At 46.7% G+C, this 26,280-nt stretch overlaps 8 protein-coding genes across 8 annotated transcripts; 4 read left to right on the top strand and 4 right to left on the bottom strand.

Annotated features, from left to right (window-relative positions):
• Window positions 1-441: 441 nt before the first annotated feature.
• Window positions 442-2,271, bottom strand: BP5553_09145 (uncharacterized protein; the record flags this gene model as incomplete). Its single annotated transcript, XM_032017768.1, has 1 exon — window positions 442-2,271. The coding sequence occupies one exon, from the start codon at window positions 2,269-2,271 to the stop codon at window positions 442-444; it is 1,830 nt and encodes a 609-aa protein (XP_031866411.1).
• Window positions 2,272-3,482: 1,211 nt separating this feature from the next.
• On the bottom strand, window positions 3,483-6,300 carry BP5553_09144 (Uncharacterized protein; the record flags this gene model as incomplete). The annotated part of the gene is made up of 3 exons (XM_032017767.1): window positions 3,483-4,633; window positions 4,694-5,993; window positions 6,067-6,300. 3 exons carry the CDS (start codon window positions 6,298-6,300, stop codon window positions 3,483-3,485), a joined length of 2,685 nt encoding a protein of 894 aa, XP_031866410.1.
• Window positions 6,301-7,136: 836 nt separating this feature from the next.
• On the top strand, window positions 7,137-9,126 carry BP5553_09143 (Uncharacterized protein; the record flags this gene model as incomplete). The annotated part of the gene is made up of 10 exons (XM_032017766.1): window positions 7,137-7,185; window positions 7,441-7,491; window positions 7,544-7,720; window positions 7,772-7,830; window positions 7,867-7,960; window positions 8,015-8,226; window positions 8,285-8,312; window positions 8,370-8,582; window positions 8,638-8,695; window positions 8,745-9,126. The coding sequence occupies 10 exons, from the start codon at window positions 7,137-7,139 to the stop codon at window positions 9,124-9,126; spliced, it is 1,323 nt and encodes a 440-aa protein (XP_031866409.1).
• A 909-nt stretch (window positions 9,127-10,035) lies between these two features.
• BP5553_09142 (uncharacterized protein) lies at window positions 10,036-12,206 on the bottom strand (the record flags this gene model as incomplete). The annotated part of the gene is made up of 5 exons (XM_032017765.1): window positions 10,036-11,081; window positions 11,127-11,195; window positions 11,252-11,368; window positions 11,529-11,652; window positions 11,703-12,206. The coding sequence occupies 5 exons, from the start codon at window positions 12,204-12,206 to the stop codon at window positions 10,036-10,038; spliced, it is 1,860 nt and encodes a 619-aa protein (XP_031866408.1).
• A 2,135-nt stretch (window positions 12,207-14,341) lies between these two features.
• BP5553_09141 (Uncharacterized protein) lies at window positions 14,342-15,880 on the bottom strand (the record flags this gene model as incomplete). Its single annotated transcript, XM_032017764.1, has 11 exons — window positions 14,342-14,381; window positions 14,444-14,863; window positions 14,916-15,053; window positions 15,106-15,143; window positions 15,196-15,218; window positions 15,268-15,390; window positions 15,440-15,458; window positions 15,509-15,531; window positions 15,587-15,669; window positions 15,728-15,783; window positions 15,836-15,880. 11 exons carry the CDS (start codon window positions 15,878-15,880, stop codon window positions 14,342-14,344), a joined length of 1,008 nt encoding a protein of 335 aa, XP_031866407.1.
• Window positions 15,881-16,439: 559 nt separating this feature from the next.
• On the top strand, window positions 16,440-22,049 carry BP5553_09140 (uncharacterized protein; the record flags this gene model as incomplete). The annotated part of the gene is made up of 10 exons (XM_032017763.1): window positions 16,440-16,662; window positions 16,710-17,248; window positions 17,312-17,634; window positions 17,686-17,836; window positions 17,870-18,039; window positions 18,123-18,270; window positions 18,814-19,243; window positions 19,313-21,119; window positions 21,255-21,519; window positions 21,567-22,049. 10 exons carry the CDS (start codon window positions 16,440-16,442, stop codon window positions 22,047-22,049), a joined length of 4,539 nt encoding a protein of 1,512 aa, XP_031866406.1.
• Window positions 22,050-22,070: 21 nt separating this feature from the next.
• Window positions 22,071-22,630, top strand: BP5553_09139 (uncharacterized protein; the record flags this gene model as incomplete). The annotated part of the gene is made up of 2 exons (XM_032017762.1): window positions 22,071-22,563; window positions 22,626-22,630. The coding sequence occupies 2 exons, from the start codon at window positions 22,071-22,073 to the stop codon at window positions 22,628-22,630; spliced, it is 498 nt and encodes a 165-aa protein (XP_031866405.1).
• A 1,537-nt stretch (window positions 22,631-24,167) lies between these two features.
• BP5553_09138 (uncharacterized protein) lies at window positions 24,168-25,747 on the top strand (the record flags this gene model as incomplete). The annotated part of the gene is made up of 3 exons (XM_032017761.1): window positions 24,168-24,323; window positions 24,602-24,728; window positions 24,816-25,747. The coding sequence occupies 3 exons, from the start codon at window positions 24,168-24,170 to the stop codon at window positions 25,745-25,747; spliced, it is 1,215 nt and encodes a 404-aa protein (XP_031866404.1).
• Between the last annotated feature and the right edge of the window lie 533 nt (window positions 25,748-26,280).

The raw sequence follows: 26,280 nt of genomic DNA, 5'->3' as shown, positions 1-26,280 counted from the left end.
CCTCATTTCCTAACAGAGGTCATCTCTTATAACTAGCACGTGCTTTAAAAGCCCGTTTAGTGTAGTCATATAATCCGATAAGATACCACGGTCGGCCTCTAACTTGGTGCCTTCCGCGCGTTTTGTAAGCTCGTAAAACTTCTTCAGGATACTCATAACCTCTGATAGGGAGTCCCAATCATCTTTATTAAGAGTATCATGACACAAAATACGCTGTCGCTCTTCCGCCGACGATGCCTTGTTGTAAGAACCGTGCAATATTCCAGGAAAAAGGTTCCTCGGACCACCCGTCAAGCCTTAGCACCATCCACGCCTCCAAAAAGGGGCAGTAATATATATTATTAAGAGTTCTACTATTGACATTAGCCCGCTAAGCTTAAAGGCCGCCTGCTGATACTAGCATCACAGGATGTCAATATACATATATCTCAAAGGCCACGCTCAAATTAAAATGAAAGTTGTCAGGATTCGGGCCCACTGGCGCTTGAGGTTGTAGGCCTTCCCGACACCTTTCCCGACCAGCTGGAATTGGGCCTCCTCAGTTGCTTCAACAGGGCGCAAAACAAAAACATAAAATATATCCTTTTTATCCCCATTCATCATCCTCGACATCTCCATCATCCCATCAATCCCATCATTCCCGTCATCGTCATCATCCCAAACATCCCCATTATCAATATAAATTCTATCCTCATAATCATCCTTGTCATCCCTCTTGTTGTTCCCAAATGTCGGTGTCCAGAGCCAGTCACCCTCCTTAACCCTCGTAGGCAGGTGGCACAAGGGATATCTGACGCGAGGGGAGCCATCGATGCAGGCACAGTGCTCAATATCATGTCGGTTAATCCTCTTGCAAAGAGTAACAAAGTCGTTGTTCGATAATTCCATCGACGTTGAAGTTTTGCTGGGCTGAAATTCGAGAGTTCTCATGGCACATTTTGGAAACACGGTGAGGAGAGCTGAATCTTCCTGCTTGTCAATTTTGAGCCTTCCAAAACCAAACCCTGGGATACCAATCTTTCTACTTTTACGCTCAAGTCTCCAGCCATGGTTGGAACGACTGCGGAGTCGTTCGGGATCTGTTCTCGCGCTTTCAATAAGTCTGTAAAGATTTCTCAGACTGGAGACCTCATCTTCGGTCTTCCAGTTAGGCACCCACGATGGCAGAAAAATATCTTCGTCTTCCCGTCGATCTTCTTCCTCGCTCTCCAGACCTTCTTCGTCCGAATCCTCTCTCTGTAGAGGACCCTGTAGTCGTTCCTGTCGCCGTCGTTGAAATCTTCTTTCCTGTCGGGCTCTCTCCAGTGCCTCGAGACCAGCAGCCCACAAGCAATGCAGGTCTTTATCAAGTTCTATGCACACTCGCGCCGCCCATGTGAAAGTCTCCTCCACGGACAGCGAGTAATCCGCTTCCATGAAATCGTAAAGATCCCGGGGCAACAGCGAGAGCAAACAGTAGACCTTGTCTCGGGGGTCTGACGATTCACGCTCCTGCGTCTGTGCCAGTAGGTGAAACAGGGTCCTGTCCTCCCCAACCTGGGCAAGAGTCGGGACGTCTAGAATCCTGGCGCCGCAGAAATGTTCGGCTTCGGATAGGCGATTGAGCGAGTAGATGGTTTTCAAGAAAATCCGGAAGTCTGCGTACTGGGACCCGCAGCAAACAATGGAATCTGTCGAAAGGCTAATCTCCTGCAAAGTCCAAGCCCGTCGAAACCATGCTCGAGACAAGATTTCTCCGCCAAAATCCAAGAGTTCGTTGAAATTTTTGCCGTAGGTTAGTGACAAATCTTGTCCATCCCTCACTTTCTCGAGGATCTTGAAGAAGTCTTCGCTCTTCTGCGTCGCCTCGCCAAGCCACACAACGACACATTGAGCAATGTTGTAGATGCCGCCCATCATTGTAACTTGTTGATTCCTCTCTGGAATGTCAGTCTGGTTGATGCAAATAGCATCTACCCATAGCTTTTTATCGGGCCATTCTCCCCATATCTGATGTAGTGCGGTCCATAGATTGGACGTAATAGGAACCATTTTGTCATTGCAAACCATGGAGCGCTCCCTGACAGAAGGGTCACCCCAGACGTAGGATAGTGCATCGAACGGCTCTGGTTCAGTCAGAGAGATCACTGACATTTCACAGTACACTGGTTGTTCGACGCCCGTAGCCGATCTTTCAGTGTCCTTCTCGATTCCCTCGATGCCTAACGTTGGTCTCTTCAAGGTTAGAACGCGTATGCTATGTGGTGTGGGAAGAGTTTCGTAGAGATTCATGATGTAACAAAGGCTTTCTAGTTTGGGTTTATATCTAAGCAAGATTTAGCATATATTGAGCTCATAGGCGTTTGCAAAAAGGAGAATAGCGTTTGCTGCAGAAATAATTTGTGTAACTCATGAATAGCGTGGCGCTCGTTGATTCGGAGACATGTACGGGCGACGATAACTACCTTGCCTTCTTTTCAATTTTCGCATTTATCGAACCCCGTAAATTACTGAATTTTTTATAATTTCGTACTTTTTGTACCTTCTTTTATTCTTAACTTATTACTCTTTCGTACGAAAATAACTATACATCGTCCTTCTATTTCGCTTAATATATTTCAAGTAGAGTTTTAGCTATAAGTTTATAACGAAGAGCTTAGTAATTAAGAGATTATTCAACGATTATTAGAACGTCGAAGTATACTTTATAAACTTACTACTATCGAAAGATATCTTCGAAAGAATATAATTAAAGATACTTTTCAACTTTAAATTCGAATTATACTTCTTTAAGTATTATATATTATATTAATTACTTGATATAATAATATTTTATAACTTTAAAGTTTATTTTTAATTAATTTAAAACTAATATTTATAAAATAAATAAAATTAAATTAAAAGTTAAATTATTATTATTGATAGTTAAATATATTCTAGTAAATACTTTAAAGTATTAGAAGAAACTACTAAGATATATTCAACGACAGGGAAAACTACGCCCGCGAGTGTAGCGAAGTAGTATAATTAGTCGAGGATATTATAGCGAGTATACTATACTATCTAACTAATAATCTAGGATCTTTTATCGGTAGGGGTGCGGAGCGGGAATTGAAGCCGGGGAGAGCGTAGGCGGGCTACTACTGATATATCCTGTGTTTATAGCGTCGAGGGTAGGTACTATGAAGGCAGAGATGCGGGAGTACTTGCAGGAGTACTTAGTATAGATTGCGGATAATATAGGGATTGGACAGGTGGCGAGATTCGCGAAGGTGAGAGGTCTTGTTTTTGTTAGTTTTTAGTTTGGGGTGTTCTACTGAGGATAGAATTACTAATATAAAGTTGTAGGCGACGGATATTGATAAGTAGTATTTTGCGGATAGGTGTATAATTGTATAGACGGGGGTGCTAGTTTAATTCAAAAACATATTGCGGGATATCAACAAACCTGTCTATAATTTCCTATACCCAAGAGTGGAAGGTCTCCTTATCAACAAGTTCTACTACTTCACCACCACCGCCTCAACACCTTCAAAATTAATCCCCGAAATATCAACCTTCCTCTGCCCACTCCCCGCCCCTCCAGCCGCCCAACTAACACTCAACACCACCTTCTCACCCGGCCATAGCGTAACATAGTTATCCGACCACACCACCGGTAGCACATCCTCGCCCTCCCCATCCCTCAGCTCAAGACGTACAAAATACGCCGCCACAGCGGCCTTATTCACCAGCGTGATGTCCACCTTCACCTTCCCATCCACTATAGCCGCTTTCCCTGCCGTAGCACTCAAATTCGCCGGCTTAATTGTCGCGAGTGACTTGTAACTCGCGAACTTCGTGACAGGGGTGTAGAACCACGTCGAGTTATCCCAGTCCAATTTATCCACTGTCGGCGCGAGCCAATATACGTTCCTACTCAACACCTTGCCAGCCGCATCACTCAGCATGAGGCGAAGGAAAGCAGCGTCCGTTAAAGCTGTCGCTTGGGGGATAGTAGCCACTTTCTGCGAGTAGTTGGGCGTTGTAGTCGCCTCTACCGAGCGCGAAACCAAGGTCTTGCCATCTTTGCTCAACAAGTCAACCTTAATAGTTCTCGACCCCTTCTTATCAAGCGTGTGGTTAATAAGCCACACATCGCCCTTCGCGCTGCCATATCCGAATGCAACGTGCTCCGCCCTCCCGCCGACTTTTGCGCCAAAGTACGATCCAGCAGGCTTGAGGTAGTAGTCGAACAGGTTCCAGTGGAGGCTGGGCCAGGCATTATTGAGCATCCAGTAGATGATACCCGTGGAGGGGCGCTTGGCACTCTGGAGCGCGGAGTACCCTTCAAATTCGGCGCGCGTGGCTTCGTAGTCCATGGCTTGGGCCTTGAGGAGGTAGTCATCGAGGGAAGTGGGGGCACCGTAGCGGGCGTAGAGCGCATCGTTGTAGATTTTGCGATCGTAGAAGGAGGATTCGATGGTAGACATGTGGTACAGACCTTTGTCGGGGGCGGTCCAGAGATCGTTCATATCGGACTCGGTGAGGAACTTTTTAAGAGATGAGAGCTCAGGGGTGCCGACGCCAGAGCCAAGTTCGGAGCCGAAGCCGAAGGCGGCGCCGTATTGGGTGTCATACCAGTAATTCGGGGGAACCCAGTCGTAAGGGCCTTCTGTGGGGTATAGTTAGCAGGGAATAAGGTAGAGTCGGGTCGGTAGATGTGAGGACATACCCATCTTCATGCCCGAGGACCCCAAATTCTCAGGAAATCCTCTCAGTGATGCAGAAGCAATGATAGGAACATCCCAATCAAGCTCTTTCAACTTATTGACATAGATCGGCGAGGCGCGCTCATCAGGCCAGAAGTCACTGCCAACAAGGAAACCAAGTAAGCTGGCATGGCCCTGCATCATATATGCCTCGTGCTCCATCTGCTTTGCTGCAGTCACATAATCAGCGTCAACCCACTTCACTCCCTCGGCCTCATCGTTATATGTCCAACCCTCCCACTTATCGCAGCACTCCCATCCAGTGAGCACCATCATGCCCATGCGGTCGGCGATATCGTACAGCTCGGGGTGCTCCTGTTTCCCCTCGAGACGCACGGTGTTCTGGCCCATATCGAGAATATACTCGAACTGCTGCACAAGCTTGGCCGGGTCAAAGCGCAGGAACATGTCGGCGGAGTAGCCGGCACCGGTGACGAGGAAAGGGTGCCCGTTAACGGCAAAGGCGCGGTCCTGGTGGGAGTTGAGCGAGGAAGTCACATGGCGGACGCCGAAGGTGCGTTGGGCGGCGCGGTCGGAGACCTCAGATCCGATATAGGCGGCGAGATTGAGCGAATAGAGGGGTTGCGCGCCCCATGCTTTTGGCCACCAGATCTGAGGGTCTTTGATCTGGGCTGTCAGTGTGACGGTCTTGGTTTCATTGGCTTTGAGAGTGTAGGAAGCCGAGATAGGAATATTTGCGCCGGAAGGCTGACCGACCGAGCCTTTAAGCGTGCCCTTGACTGATGTGGCCCCGCTGTTCTTCACGACAATGTTGATGGTAGCTGTTACGCTGCTGACGGCATTGCCTATGTAGTCAGTAACAACGCGGGGCTTCAACAGTGACACTGGTCCAGTCTGTGAGACGAAGACCTCACGCCAGACACCCGTCCCATTGTCCGGTGGGTATGGGTTCCAGTCGACGTAGCCTAGAGCAAAATCCTTAAGATAGTTGGTTGGATAGGCGCGGATTAGGACGGCGTTCTTTCCCTTCAGCAGGTGCTGGGTAATGTCGAACTTCTCACCGCCATACGCCCCCGCAAGAGTTTCCTTGGATGCAAGCTGTTTCCCGTTAAGGTACAGGTCTGCCTTGGAGGATATGCCGTGTGTCTCGAGGAAGTAACGCTGGTTAGCCGCCGGGTCGAAGGTGAGCTCCTCGCGGTAAAGCCAAGGTACGTCGAACTGAGATTTGTCGACCATAGTCTTCAAGTTGTCGGAAAAGAATAGGGCTGTGTCGTTATAGACATTGTTCTCGAGAAGCCCGGCCTGTGTTGAGTCTTTTAGCGGCATTCCCGGTCTTTGACATGCTTGGAGGTATCGAGCTGATGTTCACACATACCATGACAGTTCCCCGGCTACCAACACGGTACCACGACGATACGTCGAAGCCAGGCTGTGACACGGCGAGCATGTCACTGGAAGCCTCGGCCGTCGACTGCATATACCAGCCCTTAATGGCCGCGGCATCGCCGGCAGTCTTCACAAGGGAACAACCATCGATGCGAGCTGGAGAGGCAGTGACCACCTGAACAACGGCAGCGGCCACACCAAAAGAAAGTGAGAGCAAGCGCATAATACCTCGATTCACCAAAGAGCCGTTGTCGAGGAATTGGTTCTTTGTGTTGCGCTGGGTGCATTCACAACCAACATCCCGCACTGGGAATATTCTCTCTCAGTGCCATCAGGGCTACACGTTCGACTTTATATCCCCGTTCTGGACGGCTATGAGGGGTCTTGGGTGTCTTGGCTGACAGGGCCGGCTGGGCTAGACCGTATGTTGCACCACTTTGCATAGTGCTGCAGCATACCACTACCATACCAGCAGGGTAGCATTGAGGATAATTAGTGCGACAACTTATTGCGGCTTTGACAACAGCGTTGCGGTTGCGGTTGCGGTTGAGGTTGAATTTGTTGATAGCTATTGATGTTCGAGACACATTGATGTTCATATGATAGTGGGGATAACCTCAGCCCGGTTGTCGATCTTACTATAACTGTCGTTAGCGTCAGTTAACGTTCCCCTGAGCTCAGAGCTTAAACCTTGCCAGCACGGAGCTTAGCTTCGCCGGCTTCCGCGTCGCCGACTTTGCCGCGGAACTATCACCGAGAGTTGGAAGTTTGCAGTTTCCTAATATAGATAGATATAATATACGATAATCGCCGGCAAATATCTTAGTATGTCGCGGCGCGTGCTTCTTTTCCCCTTGGCGCCACTAGTCACCAACCTAAAAAGCGCTACAACGTTTCATTGCCGCCGCCCAGGTCTTATCTGGGGAAACGACTTAGTGCGGGGAAAGCTTGGTATCAAAATAGTCGCTGATCCCTCCGTGTTGTCGCTTGGCCTTTTAAGAATATCCATTGGCAGAGCCACAACTCTTAGATTCATCGTCAACGGACAGTACAGCAAGTATGAGTGAGGAAAAACAAGTTATCGCGTCCATCGTGGCGGCAGGAGACTGTGGGCAGTGATGGGAAGCCAGTCGACGCCGACGAGCTGAGACGGGCACAGATGGGTATTTATTCTTGTTGCCAAGCAAATCATGGAGTATAAGCAGCCAACTCTCATCCGCAAAGGTCACAAACAAGAATTGGCGCGCCATTTTGGAATTTTCAGTCTCGTCGGCCTCGCATCGACGACGACCATCTCCTGAACAGGTGTGCAATTTATCGCACGTGCCTCTGTACCACACAGCCAGACTAATATTGTATCCAGGTCTTGGACTTGGGCTGGTGACTGAGATTTCCGCTGGCGGCCCAGGAGCCGGTGAGTTGTAATGGCAGGTCTATTTATCGGGGCCCAGGCTTACTTGAGATAGTCATCTATGGCTTCATCCACGTCTGGATCCTCCAGTCCTTCCTGGGCGTATCTCTCGCCAAGTTTGTCTCCTCCTACCCAACCGAAGGCGCCATGTACCATTGGATCGCTGCCATCGCCCCACGGCGGATGACCGGCTACCTCAGCTTTGTTAAAGGCTGGTGCACTGTGTTCGGATGTGAGTCTGAGCATGATTTTCATGTGTGGATGGAGAGCTGACGCGAATCAGGGATCTTCACAGCCGCATCGACGAATCTGATTTACTCTCAAAATTTCATTCCATTGATTGTATTGTACTATAGAGATCTCGTGATCAAGGCCTAGACGACATTCGTGGTGTACCAGGTCTTGAACTTGGCGACGGCATCGATCGTTATGTTTGGCAACAAGGCCATCCCCGGGCTCAACCGATTTTCACGTGAGCTTTGCGGCGTTTAAACTGGCTCTGGTGAGGTGCTAATGAGTTGTCTAGTTTTCTATCTTCAGATCGCTTGGTTCGTGATTATGATAACGGTGGCTGCCACTGCGCCATCTCACAAGGATACCGAGTTTGTCTTCCGGACGTGGATAAACAAGACGGGTTGGGAGTCGAATGTGATTTGCTTCATTACTGGGTTGGTGAACCCGCTATACAGTCTTGGTGGGCTGGACGGCATTTCTCATATCACGGAGGAGATGCCAAATGTATGAGCCACCCTCTTAAATTGCGTGTTTTCTGGACTCAGAGCTGACCTTTGTGTAGCCCTCACGAAACGCACCACTTGCTATTAGTACGTATATCCCTGATGTATTAATATGAGATTCCTGTTAACAGTGAACAATCACAGCCATCACCCTCTCCATCGCTTTCGTGACTGGCTTGACATATCTCATCACCCTCATGTTCTCCGTCCAGGATTACTCGGCGCTAGCTACCACTTCCACTGGCCTCCCGCTCGCTGAACTCTTCCTGCAGGCAACTCAGTCAGTCGGCGGTGCTTTTGCTCTAACATTCATGCTTTGGATTGCCATTGGGCCCTGCATGGTCGGCTCTCAGCTGAGTATGACTTCGGCGTCTTGACTTCCACCCCCCAAGCTGATAATCTTCTCCAACAGGCACCGGACGCATCTTTTGTGCCTTCACCCATGACGGCGCCCTCCCCTTCTCTTCCACGTAAGGCTTCACAACCCGTGTCTTACCCCGCCATCTAACAACCCCCTAGCTGGACTAAAGTCCATCCCACCCTCCGCATCCCCTTGAACGCCCAGCTTGCGGTCACAGCCATAATTGCGATTCTTGGATGTTTGTATCTCGGCTCCTCGACTGCCTTCAATGCCCTCCTCGGCTCGGCCGGCACCATCAACAACCTCGCGTACCTGGTACCAATCCTCACCAATGTGCTGATGCGGCGAACTACATTGCATCGGGGCACCTTCCATATGAGTTATGTCGTTGGAATGACGGTCAATATCATAACTTGTATTTGGCTCGTGTTTGCGATTGTGTTTTTCTCGTTTCCCTACGTGAAGCCCGTTTCTAGTATGCACCCCCAACTCTACCTCCCCTTGGGTCAAAGTACAGATTGGAATGCTAATACGGAATAGCACAAAATATGAACTACACGTGCGCCTGTGTGGGAGGGTTCCTTGTACTAGAGACAGCGTAGTGGTTTGTGGCTGGGAAGGAGTGTACAGCGAATATTTTGAAGGCGAAGGAGGAGAACCATGTAGCGGAGGTTTTAGGGCGGGATGAGAAGAGGGAATGAGTGCAGACTCTTTTGGAGGTGTACTATGTTTGGAACACTTATTTACTTTATTTTATGTGGGGTAGATAATTACAGTTACAACTGTGAAGAGTATTGCATCCGCCCCGTCTGCTCTCCGGTACACTTATCGATATTATAGTCTATAACTCTAGTTAATACTAGTAAGCTCTACTACTTTACTCGAGCAGATTAGGAAATAACAAATAAGAGTACTAAATATATATATATTTATATTAGTAGTTTTAAAGCTCCCGATACTTTAAAGCTTCTTTTACTTTTAAGTTAAAATAGTTTATCGTTATCTTTACCAAGTCAATCTTTATATAATAATAGCTTAAAAGTATAAACTCTTTTAGAATATTTAATAACTTTAAAGTAAAGTATAAATAGCAAAGTATAAAAGTATATTCTATTTAGTTTTCCTTTTAAAGTTTAATTAAAATTATATTTAAAAGATAGTTTCTAGATTTTAAAAATTATTATAAAAATATATTATAGAAAAAGTACTTCAATTTAAATCCGACTTTAAAGTTTATAAGAAACTATTCTGAAATAGAATATTATAATATTACTAAGTTTAGAAGTTTTACTTCTAGAAGTAAAAGAAATCTTAACTTACTTTAACAAAGTAGTAATTACTAAAAAAGGAGCTCACTTAAGTATATACATATTATATGTATATAAAGAATATAAATTTATCACTAAAAGTTTAATAACTATAGAGATAAATAAATATAAGCTTCGTGTTCTAGATCTTAGTCGCTACTTTAACATCCTCGATATTCGCCGCCGCTTTCTTCATCTCTACTAGCGCCAACCTTTCTGTCCTAGCCAGCCTCCATCCCTCACCATAGAACCACTCGATCGCGAGCATTGGGGATAACCCAGCAGTGACGAATGAAAACATTAAGAATGTAGGCCCGGCACCGATGGATTCGATAATTAGCTCCACGGACGCAACGCCGATGGCGCCAATGGAGCAGCGCATGAGGTTATTGACTGCAGTTGCCGAGGCCGAGGCGCCGGGATACAAATCAATGACGAGAGCGCTATTGAGTGAGAAAACAGCCGTAGCAGAGTACGCGATGAAGAATTGTAAGACAAGGGGTACGGCGATTTGGTTCACGCTGAGTGAGAAACCGTAGAAAGCGGTCGTGAGGATGAAAACTAGGACGATCCACCAAATATTTCGTAGACGGGATTTCTCGATCGGAAAATCCACGAGGGTTTTCTTGTTGAGCTTTACGTCGTCGGGGATTCCTTTGGCTTTGCGGTATTGCCCTTCGACGATGCGGTAATCGTAGTCCATAAGGTAGCCCGTCAGATAAGAGCCGGCAACGCAACCGGCGCCGTTGGGGAGGAAGGCGAGTCCGACTTGTAGGTCATTGAGGTGGAAGCGAGCTTGGAAGAGGCCAGTGGTGCTGGAGGTTACCATGCTCCAGACGGTGTAGACGATGCTGCCAAAGAAGAGACTGACAAAAACGTCTTTCTCGAAGAGGAATCGAAGAGGGGCCACGATGCTCGCGAGTGTGACCTTCTTCTTTTGCACGTTGTCTGGTTCCATTATTGCGTCTGGCTGAGGCTTGAATTTGTAGATAAATGGTCTCTGGATGCCGGTCAGGCGGACAGTACCGTTGCCTGCGATGCTTCGCAGGGTCTCAGGGAGGAGCATCAGTATCAGGCCCAATGCAAGGGCACCGAGGCCGAAGAGGAACCAAAAGATGGCTCGGAAGCCGAGGAACTGTGTGATAATACCGCCAAAGACGGGTCCGACTGACTGTCCCATCATGCGAACTGTCGTTGTTAGTGGTGATATTCCTTGGGGGTGGAGGTACTTACTGCCGCCAAAGACTCCGATGAGTCCTCCACGCTCACGGGCAGTTGTAATATCTCCAATCACTCCAGCACCTATGAACAATTATTAGTCTTCCAATTCTGATCATCGGATAGGCATTAAATTTTACCAACTGAGATTGTCGCGGCACTACCAGCGGCTTGAATACCCCTAAAGACCATCAACGACGCGAAGCTATTGCTGAAGGCCAGGCCAACGTTCGCAAGCAGATATACCATAAATGTACCTGTAAATGTGTCAGTACTATACCCAATCGGGGGAGAAGTTTCAGTAAGCCATTTCGATTCCAAAGCGATCCAAAGTTGAATTTCCTGCCTCTGAACTCGAAGAATAGACGAAGGGCCCGAATAGGGGTTGATGCCGTTGAGGTTACCCGAAAGACTCACCAATAAATGTAATACGTCTTCCTTGAGTGTCGGATAACGGTCCCCAGAAGGATGGTGCGAGTCCTTGAACGATCATGTATACGGTGATAGTCAGGCTAACAAGCGAAACACTGACTTTGAGGTCCTATAATGTGTTAGCGCGCCACCGCAGCACTCGATAATCATCAAGTATACTGTAGAAATTTGTCCAAGTGCAGGAAAGTATATGTTACTTGATAGTGGCGAAAACAATCCTGCGAGGGACACAATATAAACCAGCTTCTTCTTCGTCTTGAGTGTGAAGACATGATAAGGCGGTTCTGGCAGCGTCTTATCCAAACTAAACACACTGCTTGCAGACGATGAGACACCCTCCGGTTGAGATGATGCGTTGCGATTGTATTCTTCGACCTCGTCATCTCGTTCAGCCGCTCGTTGTGACCGACTACCTCGAGGGCTCTCGAAGTCGTTGAAGTCAGCGAAGACCAGAATACTTTGTCTGTTCCAGGCCATCGATGGGATGCGGGACTTTCGTGCCATGACCCATCCCCCTGTTCCAATATTTTGGGGGCGCGGTTCGTCTAGGTGTTGGGCGAAGGCCACACGAGGTCCCGATGTTGGCTCTACGAGGGGTTCATCGGTCAACGATGAGAGGGTTGCAGCATGATGTGCAGGAGACGATCGATGTACAGATCCCATGATGGACGATGAGAGTCAGTCTCGACAAGACAAGATGTAGTTAGAAAGTAAGTGTAGGAACAAAAAATGGAACGCTCTAGCTAGAGTTTGCCTATTGTCTCTTATATACAATACCTCCCCTAGGGGAACTCTAGCAAAACCTTTATTCAAACAGCAATAGTAGCGGAGTGTAGTAGTAGATACCGCTTATAATTGGGGCGGTGGTTGGCACTGGCTCAGGGTGGACAGGGCCGCGGCTAGAGTTTACCTATGATCTGTTATAAGATGTAACAGCCTCCCGTAGGGGAACTCTAGAACACCTTTGTTCAAACAGCAATAGTAGCGGAGTGTGGTAGCAGATACTGCTTATAATCGGGGCAGTGGCTGGCACTAGCCCAGGGCGGACATGGCCCTGGCAACAATTGGCCTATTGTGTCTTATATAATGCAACAATAAGTCAATGCTCAGAGTCTGATGCGCGGTCAATCTTTTTGGATGATTTTGACTGGCGTCTCTTAGTCCCCAGACCTACAGAGCCTTTGAGATAGTATAGAAGCAAGAAAGTTATGGAGGCATTAAATGTATTGGATATTACAGTGAATAGACGAGACCTCGAGTGAGTTTAAGTATACTGCTCTGAGATTTGTGGATAACCGGTTGACCGGAAAAGATAAGATTAGAAGTAAGCGGGCTCGCACAACGGCCGAGAAGATCCAGGAAGACCCTCAGTAGGGGATATTGACGATTTTCGTGCCAAGTCCGAAGTTCAAGATCCACACTACTACGAATGGTTTGCGGACCTGGCACTTGCATCTCCTAGCATCTCCGAGCTATGAATAGCTCTAATGTACAGTTTGAGCAGGTTCAGATATACATTGGGACGAGAGGATGACGTTGGCCGACGTATTGGGCCCAGAGGAACAGCCGCCACTTAGCATCCCAGTAACGCGGGTCTGGATGTTTGCTCTTGGTATCAGAATTCAGCAGAAGCCACGCGAGTTTCGTTTGAGTAGTACCGACTTGGTATCTTAAGAATGATCGGCGTCCAGGTGTCTAGGTGCCGGTCTCTTGACTCCTTACTACGCATCGTCGTTTGCATCTCTTTTCACGAAGATCAGAGCGTCAAAGTCACCATGTCCAGGGGCTGCACGGATGTCACTCGACACGAAGAAAGGATTGATGCTATATGACTAAGAGCTTCTCATACTAGTAGAAGCAATCGATCTGCTTTCTGGATAGTGATCATTGAGTGGAAGACCTACTATGTATACTCAAGTGTGAGGATGAAGGAGGCGAGCCTACGATGCGATAATCAGTGCATAGGTGGAGTGACAGGTCACCGGACCTGTATCCAGTAATGGAAACTCAAACCGGGATGCCTCCGAGAGCATCCCAACAGCGATCGTTGGCTTTGTTTGATGGCGGCAGCCACACTTCTTCGAAACTTGGCGATCGGGGTCTCCAGACACTCTAGATGTCCCACCTAAATTTCCTTGCAGTCAATGTTTCTCAACGAACCATTACGGCGCTAGAATTTTGAAACGCGATTCAAATCGAGTACGAAGTAGATCACGTTTGAAACTAAGACCCAAGCGGAAGATGCTTGTGGGGCAATATAGGAACCAACCAGTGTTTTTCTGAAATAATAGCGCGCGCCGGGCCTTTCCCGAGTACCGAATTATACATTCAAGACCAGGAGGGTTCCATATCATATGCTGACCCTTCTGAGATAAAGCGAGTAGCCTCAAAGTATGCTTGGAAAGGCACGCATCTAATGACGATGAGAGGTCGTGGCCTCGCCCTAGAAACGTGTTTTGATGCGGTAGTTGTGGGTGGTACATGCACTGTAGTACTGGTACCAAGAGAAGAGGGGAGGATCAATAAACTACTGATCGCTTCTGGAGTGGGATCTGTTGCTTAACTAGTTTGTTGATAGAGCCAATGAGGCGAGCCCACATTTGCCTTTGCTCAGCCAGCGGGCTCGTTGCCACGCCAGGGGCATGGTGGGTCTTGTTAGGTGTAGGGGTATAAGGACAAAGTGTTTCCGTAATAAATATTTATCCTACCCTTATTTGGCCTGTATATTTTACTCTTATCGATATTGTTACGTTAGGAGGCAGATAGAAATAGAATCAGGTTATAAGTGTGAAAAATATCTAAGCCTTCGCTGGCCCCTTCTGCCCGTATACGACGTAGCTGTAAAATATAGCGTTAGCACGAAAGAGCTGAGAAATACGAATTAGACGAGCAAAACTCACATTGGCCAATATGCATGAATATTCTTATTCCTCAAGTCCTTTCTGACGCCCACTAAAAATACCTGCACTTCATCGTGGGTCCATCCCAGTACACGAGTGAACAACGCCACTATCATCCCTTCCAACCCGGAGTCAAAATTCTCCAAGCTCCACGCTCCTAGCTCCTTAAACTTCGCGGCTTTCGGCCACGTATTCGTAGGCCACTTGTATACCATTTCCACCACATTTTCAAAGCCGGCATCGATCATTAGTTGCTTGTACTTTTGGACGACGTCTACTGGTCTACCCATCTTGGGCCCAGCTTCAAGTATGAGATTGTTCATCTGCCTAAGCGCAGAGTCGTCTGGCCACGAATTATCGTCCGCTCGCATAGGGACTGCGCAGTCTTGCATCTCTAGCCATCCTCCCGGCTCCAGGTTGCTAGGAGCAAGTTAACGCCGTTCTGGACTAAAGAAAGGGAGAAATAAATTACTCCAAGCACTGTGTAAAGAATTTCGGCCAGTCACTGAAACTCGCATTGAGCATTCTTGTGTGAATGAGATCGAACTTTTGCGCGAACGCCCAAAGCTCTTCTGCATCATCGACTTCAAACCTCAGATTTGGAGAAATGCTGCAAGAAGTTATTTACGATTAGGGTTCGTGGTTACGCCCGGGATGCTCACAATTCCGGCTGGATCGGACTGAGGTCTACACCAATGACCTTTTGGTACGTTAGCAGACTTTCCGCTGAAAGGAAAGACGGCGGATAATACATCGGCCTCGGGATGTTCATCGGCTAGTAACCAGGTAAGTAACAAATTCGATACAGACGACAAATGGCTCACCAAAGTCGATGGCCCAAATTCCAGTTCCAGTACCGACATCAAGCACTCGATTCAGCTTATCCCCAAATGGACACACAACCAACTTCGAATCAAATGTCATCAAGAACATATGGTGTTGTAAATCTTTCACTGGTTAGGAAGGCCAAGAACGTTCAATTGGACTTGGACTTACCCAGCCGATCATTTTCCCTCTGAAAACCGTCAGATGTGAGGGTGTTCGGCCAGACCATAGAAACTTTACCTCGTCATTTGGTAGGATATATTCTTCATATTTGAGAGATTAGATAGGCTAAAGAGCGTTTGAGGGATAACAACTAACTTCCATCCTTGTAGGCATGGTACGTTCGGCCATTCTCTTCGCGATAACGAAAGATACTCGAAGACAATGACGTTGTTGAGTCTCTGCAGGAGCATTTCAGCCACTAAATCCAAAACTTGAAGGAACTTAGGTCAAGCTCACCGAAAGCTCCCCAACCCAAGTCCAGAGTCGCCGTCATCGAACGTGTCAGGCTGGATCTGCGCCGAGCAATTAGATCAAGTGATGCTCGTACTCTCAGGGGATTCTTACATCGGCGTCTGGCCCATGATTCTGGTCCGGCGTATTCGTACTCATGATGTGCTGTGGAGCTTTCAACGCTAAATGCTAATCGTCCCCGTAAGATTGAAGAGGGAGAGAGAATAGAGTGATGAGATTTCGGGGAGTCGCAGAAGTATAGCGCCATCTTTTCTGCAGCCCCGCCGCTTGTGCGCGGCCCGAAGCGACTGGGTTGGTGCGCATCCCCATAATTGCGCGGGGAATCGGAAGTGTCCCGGGCGAATCAGCCAAGCCGGGACTACGGAGGTACAGCCCATAGGTAAAGTAATAGCACTAGCCAGGGAGCCCCCAGACGTAAACAAAACCTATCCTTTCCAGCACAATTTTCCTTGCAATTACACCTCAAATAGGATAAGCAAAGACGCCTCACATAGGGGCCCCGACTAGTGCTATTACTAGACTTATGGGCTGTACCTCCGTAGTTAGATGGAATGACCGCCTTACAAATGGGCACCGCACAGTCGCCGTGTACATGGCTACTCTCAGTAGCTTCTCTTTCGCCCACTGTTAGATTTCTTGGAGAGAGGAAATTTTAATCCTGATTGCACCCGCTCTGTGCAACACAGGAAGCCTTGGAATGGCGATTCTTTCGAGCCTGCATTATGACCTCGGCGTTGGGCTCCTCATCTTTGTCGCAATTGTTCATGCTGCTCGCACGGTTTTCAGTGTGTATTTCGGCCCACTGGCGAAGTTTCCCGGCCCCAAACTCGCAGCCGCAACACTCTTATACGAGTTCTACTACGATGTAATCTGCAAGGGCCAATACACATGGAAGATAAAGGAACTTCATGGGCGATACGGTCTGTACCCCTAAAATGATAGTCAGTGAACGAGCTAATCCTGTTAGGGCCAATTATTCGAATTAGTCCATATGAGCTCCACATTGATGAGCCAGATTATTATGAGGAGCTGTACTCCACCAACAAGCCGCGCAACAAATACAAGTTTCTCGTCGCTCAATATGGCCTACCTGATACAAGTTTCGCAACCATCGACTGGAAATTCCATCGGTCGCGACGTGCGGCCATGAGTCCATTTTTCTCTAAGCAGAACGTCAACCGCCTGGAGCCGATGCTAAATCATATGGTCGAGAAGCTGTGTAAACGGATTGAGGAGTACCAGGCTTCAGGAGAGCCATTGTTGATCCGTCAGGCGTATATGTGCTTTACGACTGATGTTATTACGCTCTATGCCCTGAATCGCAGTTGGGGATTTCTAGACAGTCCTGATCTATCACCTCTCTGGGTTGAGACGATGAAAGCTGTGGTTAAGACGGGGGCACTTGTGAAATATTTCCCGTTTCTTATGGTTCTTATCGAAATTTTTCCTATCAAGGTTATTGAAAAAATAGATCCAGGGACAGGGCTACTTCTACGGTTCCGCGAGGTATCCCTTATTAACATCCCATACCTAATTAAATACTCACTTACTAACTCGATACCTTATCAGAAAGTGCAGCAAGACACCCAGAAAGTAATCGATGGCAGATATAAGCACTCACAAGAGCAAACTGATCTTGGGATGGACAAGACTATCATTCACGAGCTTCTAGAGTCCGATCTTCCCCCCGAAGAAAAACTGCATTCTCGACTTTGGCAAGAGGCCCAAGTTGTGATTGGTGCCGGAGCAGACACAACAGCTACGGCGTTGAATGTCACGCATTTCCATGTTCTTGATAATCCGGACGTTTTAAAAATATTGAGAGCAGAGCTCGAGACTGCTATGCCAGACAAATTTGCACCGGCAAAGCTATCTGTTGTAGAACGTCTGCCGTACTTGGTTAGTTGAACCTTGCCTTTGAGAGAGACAACAGGGGTTGACAGGAGCTACAAGGGTGCCGTGGTACAAGAGGGCTTGAGGCTATCTTACGGAGTAGTTTCTCGCCTCCAACGCTCGCATCCAACAGAAGTCTTGAAGTTCCATGACTGGGAGATTCCTCCAGGAGTAAGATTTGCCCACCTATCCTCCCCTAATGTAAGTAACAGCTATCTAATCTGTTTGAAACAGACACCAGTAGGCATGACCTCGGTCCACATTCACGAGAATGCAGACATCTTCCCCGAACCTATGAAATTTAAGCCAGAGCGCTGGCTCAAAAAGGTCCTCGAAGACGCACCACCTCTTGACCGATACCTAGTAACGTTTACAAAAGGCTCGAGACAGTGTGCTGGAATAAAGTAAGTCGCACTTTCCTAGTATACATGCTGGCTCGTTGCTACCCAACGTCGCAAGTCGCTAGACTAATCTCTAAATGTGACAGTCTTGCGAGGGCTGAGTTGTACCTTACGCTCGCGACAATCTTCCGTCGATTTGAGGATCAGGCTCTGTTCAAGAGTTCAAGGTTGGATGTCGACGTTAAACATGATTATCTTCTGCCACAACAAGATGCTAAGAGCAATGGAGTAAAGGTACTCTTTAAATGAACCTTGTCTCCTTTTGAAATTTTTCTTGGGGATAGTAATAGCTTAGCTCTATATTATCAATATAATATACTCGCTATTATATAATTATCGAGAAGATATAATTGAAATAATAATTACGAAGTTAGATAACTCTACTTAGTAGACTTTACTAGTATTTTTACTTAATATTATTTTATACTCCCTTATATTACGAATATAAATAAAAGTACTTTAATTAAAAATCTATCTTTTTATTTGACTCTAATTATAAATACGAAGATATTGAGCTAAAGAGAGGAGAAGAGAGAGTATTACTTTTCTAGAAGTATTTATCCCCCGAAGTAAGTCACGTGACGTAGGTACGTGATATTCCACGTGGTCGGTTAGTGTAGGTAGGCGCACGTGTCAGGCGTCGCTCTAGAACATGTGTTAGGCGTAGGCCCATATGTCAGGCGTAGGTGTACGCGTCGGTCGTAGGCGCACGTGTCGGGGGTCGCTCTAGAACTGTTATACGCGCCGAGCTTATCTACTCCCTAATATAAGTAGTAGGTATATCTTCAAGTCTTTCACGATATTAAGCTTACTACAAAGAGTTCATTCGCTATGCAACGGCTGGTTGCATGCTCCAAGTACGCCTTTGCCTTTGGAGAACCGGACGAAGTCATCTCCAGAAACTATGACTACCTCCTGCCAGAAGACTGCCTACCGCTGTCACAGGTGCGCTGCCGCATCACGGATAGCAAGTACGGATGGCGATACAAGCTGCTATGGGATGGCATAACCTCTTTTATCGACATTGGGATTGGTTTTAGGAGATACGTTCAGGCGGAGGACTTACTCGTTGCACTAGTTGTGATTTCAAATGGGCCATTGTTTGTTGACGTCCGTCGCCAGAGCGTCATGAGAGATGGGCGCCTTGAGCTGTTGCCTGCAGGTGGTGGCTTACATCTTCAGTTCTATATTCCCGCCGCCGCAACCGGTTAGTTAGTTGAGACTCCCATCTATCTTCTTTCTGAGGCTTGGTTGACTTATACCTATATATGGGAAGACAAGAGCCCCTTTATTTGGCCAGCCATCGGCAGAGCGTATGAAATTCCAGCAGGTCTTTCCAAGTCAGAGTTGACGCTGGCGAAGTCCTGGCTGAGCGATTGCATCACGAGGAGGGGAAAACACCAGAACTGTGGCAAGAATGAAGACCCCCCTCTCTTGCCTACTCGAGTGATAGATGTTGGATCCTTGAACGCGGACATTTGTTTGCATGTATCGTACCCTGGAGAAAAGAGCCACTACGTTGCCCTCAGTCACTGCTGGGGCGGAGTGGTACCAATCAAGACTACCACATCTATCATCCACGAGTTTATGAGAAGGCTCCCAGTCGAGATGCCGAAGACCTTCGCCGATGCTATTGCCGTGACAAGAACTCTGGGCCAGAGATATCTTTGGATAGATTCACTCTGTATTCTGCAGGACTCGACGGACGACTGGATCGCTGAATCTTCCCGCATGGATCAGGTGTATTCTCGGGCACTCTTTACTATCGTCGCGGATGCCGCCAAAGACAGTACTTCAGGGTTTCTCGAACCGCAGGCGAGGAATGTTCGGAAGACCTCGGTGGTTATCTGTGACCTTACTACCTTGACAGACATAACAGCTTTACCCACTGCTGTCCACATACGGGAAAGAGGTGACTTGGCATTCCAACTTCCCTACCATGACTTCCATCCTGTCTGGGCTGAAAGGTCAGAACTTCCTCCACGCAGCAAACTATCGACGAGGGCCTGGGCGTTCCAGGAGAGACTCTTGTCCCCACGCACGCTGCACTTCGGTCCCAGCGAGATGGCCTGGGAGTGTCGTGAACTTTGCAGCTGCGAATGCTCAGCGACAAACGAGCGGACCAGCCGCATCACGAATCTATTGAAAGGCTCTATAGCCCTGCGGCCAGTCCCCACACCCAGTGGGGTGTCGATGCAAAGCGTTCTGCGCAGTCTTGATAACGCCTGGCAAAGAGACATCGTAGAAGAATATACCCGGCTGGACCTTACCAGGGATACAGATCGATTGTCTGCTCTTGCTGGTGTAGCTATAAGGGCTTCGACCCTGCGGCTAGGGGACCAGTACATGGCTGGGATGTGGCGCAACACTATCAGAGCAGGTCTCTCATGGTATACTACACCAGGACGACCTAGTCGTCGTCCTCCTAGTGAAAATGCACCGCCAACATGGTCTTGGGCGTCGGTATCTGGGCAAATACAGCATGCGCGTGTTGCTGACGTTCCAAGCGATGCTCCTTTCATGGAAGTTCTTAGCGTGCAATACACCCCCGACGCCAGGTCACCGATGGGGGCAGGGCCACAGACGCCTGCGTCGCTTTTGGGCTCGGGTTACCTGGTTCCTATCGATAGCGTATGGTTCCAGCCCTTTATCGGTGACTCAGATGTGTGCTACAGGTCCTGCTATCGTGTGAAGTGGCCTTCAAATGTAGATTTGCCCGAAAACTGTGTTGTTATGATGGACGTAAATAAAGCTACTGCCCCCTACGATGCAAGCATTCAGCTGGGTAGATTGGATGATATGGAACTAGAGAGCATGGACCTGGTCATGCTTTTAACGGCTCTGTCAAAGGGAGTAGTCTATGGATTGGTATTAAATCGGCGTGGTGCGGGCGGGGATATCCCTGAGTACGAGAGGGTGGGCTTCATCAACGGGATGGACTCGATAGGGGCATTCGTCTCATGGAATTCAAGTTCATACTCGGCTACTCCAATGTTTACGGGAGACTGGGAGCCTGATGAGAGTGGGGGAATAAGCGATATCCTCGAGCGTGCTAGTGTCAAAAGAAGCACGATGAAGATTTGGTAGCTAGGCGGCGAATAGAACCCAAGAGATAGCCCCCTTACTATATTTCTCCTATATCCTATTATTTGTTTAATAAGTCTCTAGTAGATTTTGGATTACTTCCCAGATACGAAATTGCTAATCGACAAACTCAGTCGTGCCAACATCAAAATCTGGATGCTCACTGGAGATAAACGAGAAACGGCGATCAACATTGGTCATTCGTGTGGCCTAATAAAAGCGCATTCCATAATATTCAACCTGAACGATGAAGACGGGGGCGACATGGTGGGGAAGGTTCGCTCTACCATTTCAACTCTTGAAACGGCAGCTCACAACGCAGTTGCCGTTGACGGCAATACTTTGGCAACCATCTACAATGAGCCTTCCGGGTCCCTCAAAGTGCTCTTCTTTGACTTAGTTCTCCTAGTAGATTCCATAATCTGCTGCCGTGCTCAACCCGCCAGAAGGCTCAGGTTGTAAGCAGTATCAGAAAGCGCGTACCGAACTCGGTTACTTTGTCTGTAGGAGACGGTGCAAACGACATTGCAATGATCCAAAAAGCCCATATTGGCATCGGCATCACTGGTAAAGAAGGTTTCCAGGCAGCCCGCAGTTCGGATTATTCCATTGCACAGTTCCGATTCTTGCAAAAGCTTATTTTGGTTCACGGAAGGTGGAACTACATCCGAACGTGCAAATACGCCCTGGGTACACTCTGGAAAGATACGGTCTTCTTCTTGACTCAAGCTCTCTTCCAACGCTGGAATGGATTTACGGGGACGAGTTTGTATGAGCCTTGGAGTCTAACAACATTCAACACTCTTTTTACATCGCTTCCCGTTATAATTATTGGCATTTTCGAAAAGGATCTTGAAGCCTCAACGCTTTTGGCTGTGCCGGAGCTATACAGAATTATGGGCCAGAAGAACCGCGGTTTTAACTTTTGAATATACTTTAGATGGACGGCTATGGCTGTGGCGGAAGCTATGATTATATACTTCTGCATGCTCAGTTTATTCGCAAATGCGGCGATCACGAAAGATAACACCCTGTTCTCTATGGGTGATCTCAATTTTGTCGCGGTGGTCATTGTCATCAGCATGAAGCTGCAAATCATCGAGATGCACAACAAGTCGATCGTCGCGGGGCTTTCAGTCTTCCTCTCTGCCGGCGCAGTTTTTCTGTGGAATATTGTGCTTGCTGCAGTCTATCCACCGATATCTATGTACAAAGCATGTGGAGGCTTTTTCAACGGGTTCGGACAAAATCCAACATGGTGGATGACGCTGGTTTTCATTGTTGCCTGTGTATATATACTCGAATTCAGCGTCAGCGCATTCAGAAAGGCATTTCTCCCAACAGATACAGATGTCTTTCAAGAGCTCGAACGGGACCAGGCTTACAAAGAGCCGTTCGAAGCAGCTGCTGTGCCTGGATCGCGGCAAAGGTGGGAGATATATAGTAACAAGCTAGTAGATACGAGAAATAAGTTAGATATCCAGTTAACAGTATTACAGCGCTAGTCTAGCGATCGCCTAACAAAGTCTCCGCTAAATCTCTATATAATTAGACTTTATATATATAGTAACTTATACTTTATACTCTTTCCTTTTCTCGTCTTTCTTTCTTAGCTTTAGATCTTACTTTTTAAGTAATCTACTTCTTAAGAACTTCGACTTATTAGAAGTTTATAATTAATTTAACAATAAGAATAAAATAAAAGTAATTACTTTCTTTATATTCTAATTTCTTACTTTTTAATTTTATTTCTAATTATATTTTTTCTTTTAATAAATACAAGTTATTTTAAAATAAATATAACTTTTTAGTTTTTTACTATTTAATTCTATTATTTAATAAAATAAATAAATATAAAGTTATATTTATTATAATATTATAGTTAGAATAATAGTTATAGAATAGTTAAATTATATTATAATCTCTATATCTATTACATATTCTTTTACATTCTTAGCGAAATTTATATATAAATAATATAATTGAAGTTATAGCTAGTGAGGATATTTATAGTACTACCTACTTACTTATTACTAACAATTAATTTCAACGAAAATAAACTAGCTGTCGGATTAGGCCACTTCCGATAATTGTTGATAGAGAAATAGAAAGGAAGTCGCAAAGATCCTCGTACATAGAGGGATGTCGACGTGGCGCACGTATCAAGTTCAGTAGAAAGGCTACCCTGTATTGCAGGCTACCTAGGAGCCGCGCAGTTATCTTGCTAATACACGAGGTCTTACAAAGTAATATTAGGGGCGTCTTAATAGGAAAAGAGGTGATACTTCATGAAATAAATGAATTGAAATTATTATAAATTAGTTTTTGTAATATTCAGAAATAGAGAATTTAGATGAGCAAGCTGTTGTGTCATCTATCCCCCTCCTACGATCTCCCTTTATCTCACGATACTAGACAAGATCGTTGTACTCCCGACTTTTACTTTCCGTCGGCTACTAATAGTCGTTTCGACCATTGCTTCTTACTCTATATAGAAATATAACCTGGGAATTTTTAACTGTATGAAAACTCCGTCCGCTTTCTTGCTTGACTTGCACTAGCTCAAGGAGTAATATAATATCACAACACTTCCCTCTCCAAGGCGCTATTTTAGGAGTCGAGCCCTTGCTTCCGAGACAGAGGTCTTGAGACGCTATGCCTTGATTGATTGTTATATATGGTTCCAGCCGTTGAAAATCAGCTTCAGTAAGAGCTAGATCTACTCGCAAAACGTACTGTAAAGAGGGGCTTGTATCCGCCTATCCAAAAGCTTCAGGTAGACTTGCATATCCCGGATATTCTCGTCGTCCGGCGTCTTAGCTCTCATGCGGGCCAGAAATAGGGTCGCATGATTTCGGATATTCGACCTGCAGAGGTGGGATCCCCAACGCCCTCGTCAATCGATAGCCCCGCTAGTCACCGCGATGACGGAATCATATTTCAACCTCATATCGCACATTCCTTCTATAAAAATTTCGTGCAACCAAGTGTAACCTTTCCCCCCGTCCGATGTTTGTGTTCTTCTTTTTTGAGACTGAATTGAAACCATGCGATTTAAAACAACTCTCCTCTCAGCCGCCTGGTGCGGGGTAACTTTAGTGGGGGCACATGCCCATCACGAGCCCGATGCTGAGATACCGCTTCATGAGCGGGAATTCGAGAAGGAATCGGCGGAGGGGCTGGAGAAGAAATGGGGTTTTGAGGTGAGATTTTACGATTTCTTTTTTTGTTTGTTTGTTTGGGTAATGATGTTTTGGAGGGTTGGAGGGGTGAGGGGTCTAAAAATAGAGGGAGCTCAAATTCTCTCAATCTTTCTCGCACTCGCGCGACGTCTTACATTGGCGCTTTGTGGTATATATAAGATCTCTCTCCCTCCTCTGATTTTAATCTTTCTTTTCTTTCGAGAATTTGAAATTTGGGGGCAGCGGGGGGACATTTTGAAAATGGAGAATAGATTAAAGCTAACGGATGATGAATGAAGTGGTCATTCTCAGGAGTGAGCACCTTCGCACATCTCGAGCATGTCAGGTGCTTGACGAAGCCAGATACGCCGTTCGATATCGGCATCTTGGGAGTCCCATTTGATACGGCTGTTTCTTACCGTCCAGGTATGTGAACTTCATATCCTTACCTCACACTCATAAAGGATGGAGTGAGATCACTCTCCATTTTAAACCCATATTGACTCAATATAGGAGCACGATTCGGACCTCGCGCCATACGAGCAGCCTCAGCCCGTCAAACCTCATTCCGAGGCTTCAACACCCGCGCATCCATAAATCCCTACTCCTCATGGGCCAAAGTCCTCGACTGCGGCGACATTCCCGTCTCTCCCTTCGACAACGCCATCGCTCTGGCTCAAATGACATCCGCCTACCTAGAACTCGGTCACCGGTCTTCTCTATCTTCTTCCCTCGCTCACCCAAAGATCATTTCTCTCGGTGGCGACCACTCATTAGCATTAGCAGCATTAAGAGGTTTGAAAAAAGTATACGGAAAACCAATAGCAGTCCTACACTTCGACGCACACCTCGACACGTGGCATCCATCCAAATATCCCACGCCATGGCCAAGTAAACAAGCAGATTTCACCCACGGAACAATGTTCTGGACAGCATCAAACGAAGGACTCATATTGAACGGTTCCAGCGTACATGCTGGCCTACGAACAAGATTAAGCGGTTCCGATTGGGGTGATTATGAAGATGACGATACGCAAGGATTCCTCCGCATCTCATCCGATGACATTGATGATTTGCGCCCCAAAGGAATCATCGAGAAAATCATGGCTAGAATGGGGACAGAAACTCCCGTCTACCTCAGCGTCGACATCGATGTCCTTGATCCAGGACTCGCGCCCGGAACCGGAACGCCTGAACCGGGTGGATGGACGAGTCGAGAACTGATTCGCATTTTGAGAGGTATAGAAGGATTGAATGTAGTAGGTGCGGATATCGTGGAGGTTGCGCCGGCGTATGATGGTGTTGGGGAACAGACTGCGTTGGCGGGTGCGCAGGTTGCGTATGAGATTTTGACGAGTATGGTGAAGAGGGGGCTTGTCGATATGGGGAAGGTGTCTGAGGTTCCGAAACCAACTGTTAAGGGAGGCGTGAAGGATGAGTTGTGATATTGTAATTGTGTTATGTTAGAGGTGAAACGAGAGGGCGCTAAGGATTAGGAGTAGCTAGATATAGCGACGAATAAGAAGACAGTAGTTATAACCTAAGCTAGTAACTTAGTTTAAACGAAAATATTCTCTAGTTTTACTTTTAAGTAATCTTTATTAAAATATTTAAGATTAATTATATAAATAGTATAAAGTAAATATAAGCTCAGTTTATAGAATAGCTAGTTAATAATATAAAGTTCCGGAAATAAGACTATCCTCTTTACTACGTGTATTCCGATTATTACTAATACTACTCTTTATAAATTCTCTCTTTTATCGGTTTTCGAGACTCTATATACACTTATTATACAGTCGATAGATGTACGGATATTCTTGAGCTCCGACCGGAAGCTTTAGTCAACCGCACCTCATCGATGACGAACCTTCCCGAAGGCGGCGCACACATCAAAACTGCTATTCGTACTTCTGAAAGCTGTGAGAGCTATATTTCCCGGGTTTCTTCACAGGCGTGTTTTCTGGGGTCTAATCTT

Source organism: Venustampulla echinocandica (genome assembly GCF_003357145.1).
Source record: "Venustampulla echinocandica strain BP 5553 chromosome Unknown scaffold_9, whole genome shotgun sequence".
NCBI classification, from domain to species: domain Eukaryota; kingdom Fungi; phylum Ascomycota; class Leotiomycetes; order Helotiales; family Pleuroascaceae; genus Venustampulla; species Venustampulla echinocandica.
The sequence above is the reverse complement of the archived record's forward strand: the minus strand, read 5'-3'. Positions and strand labels throughout refer to the sequence as shown.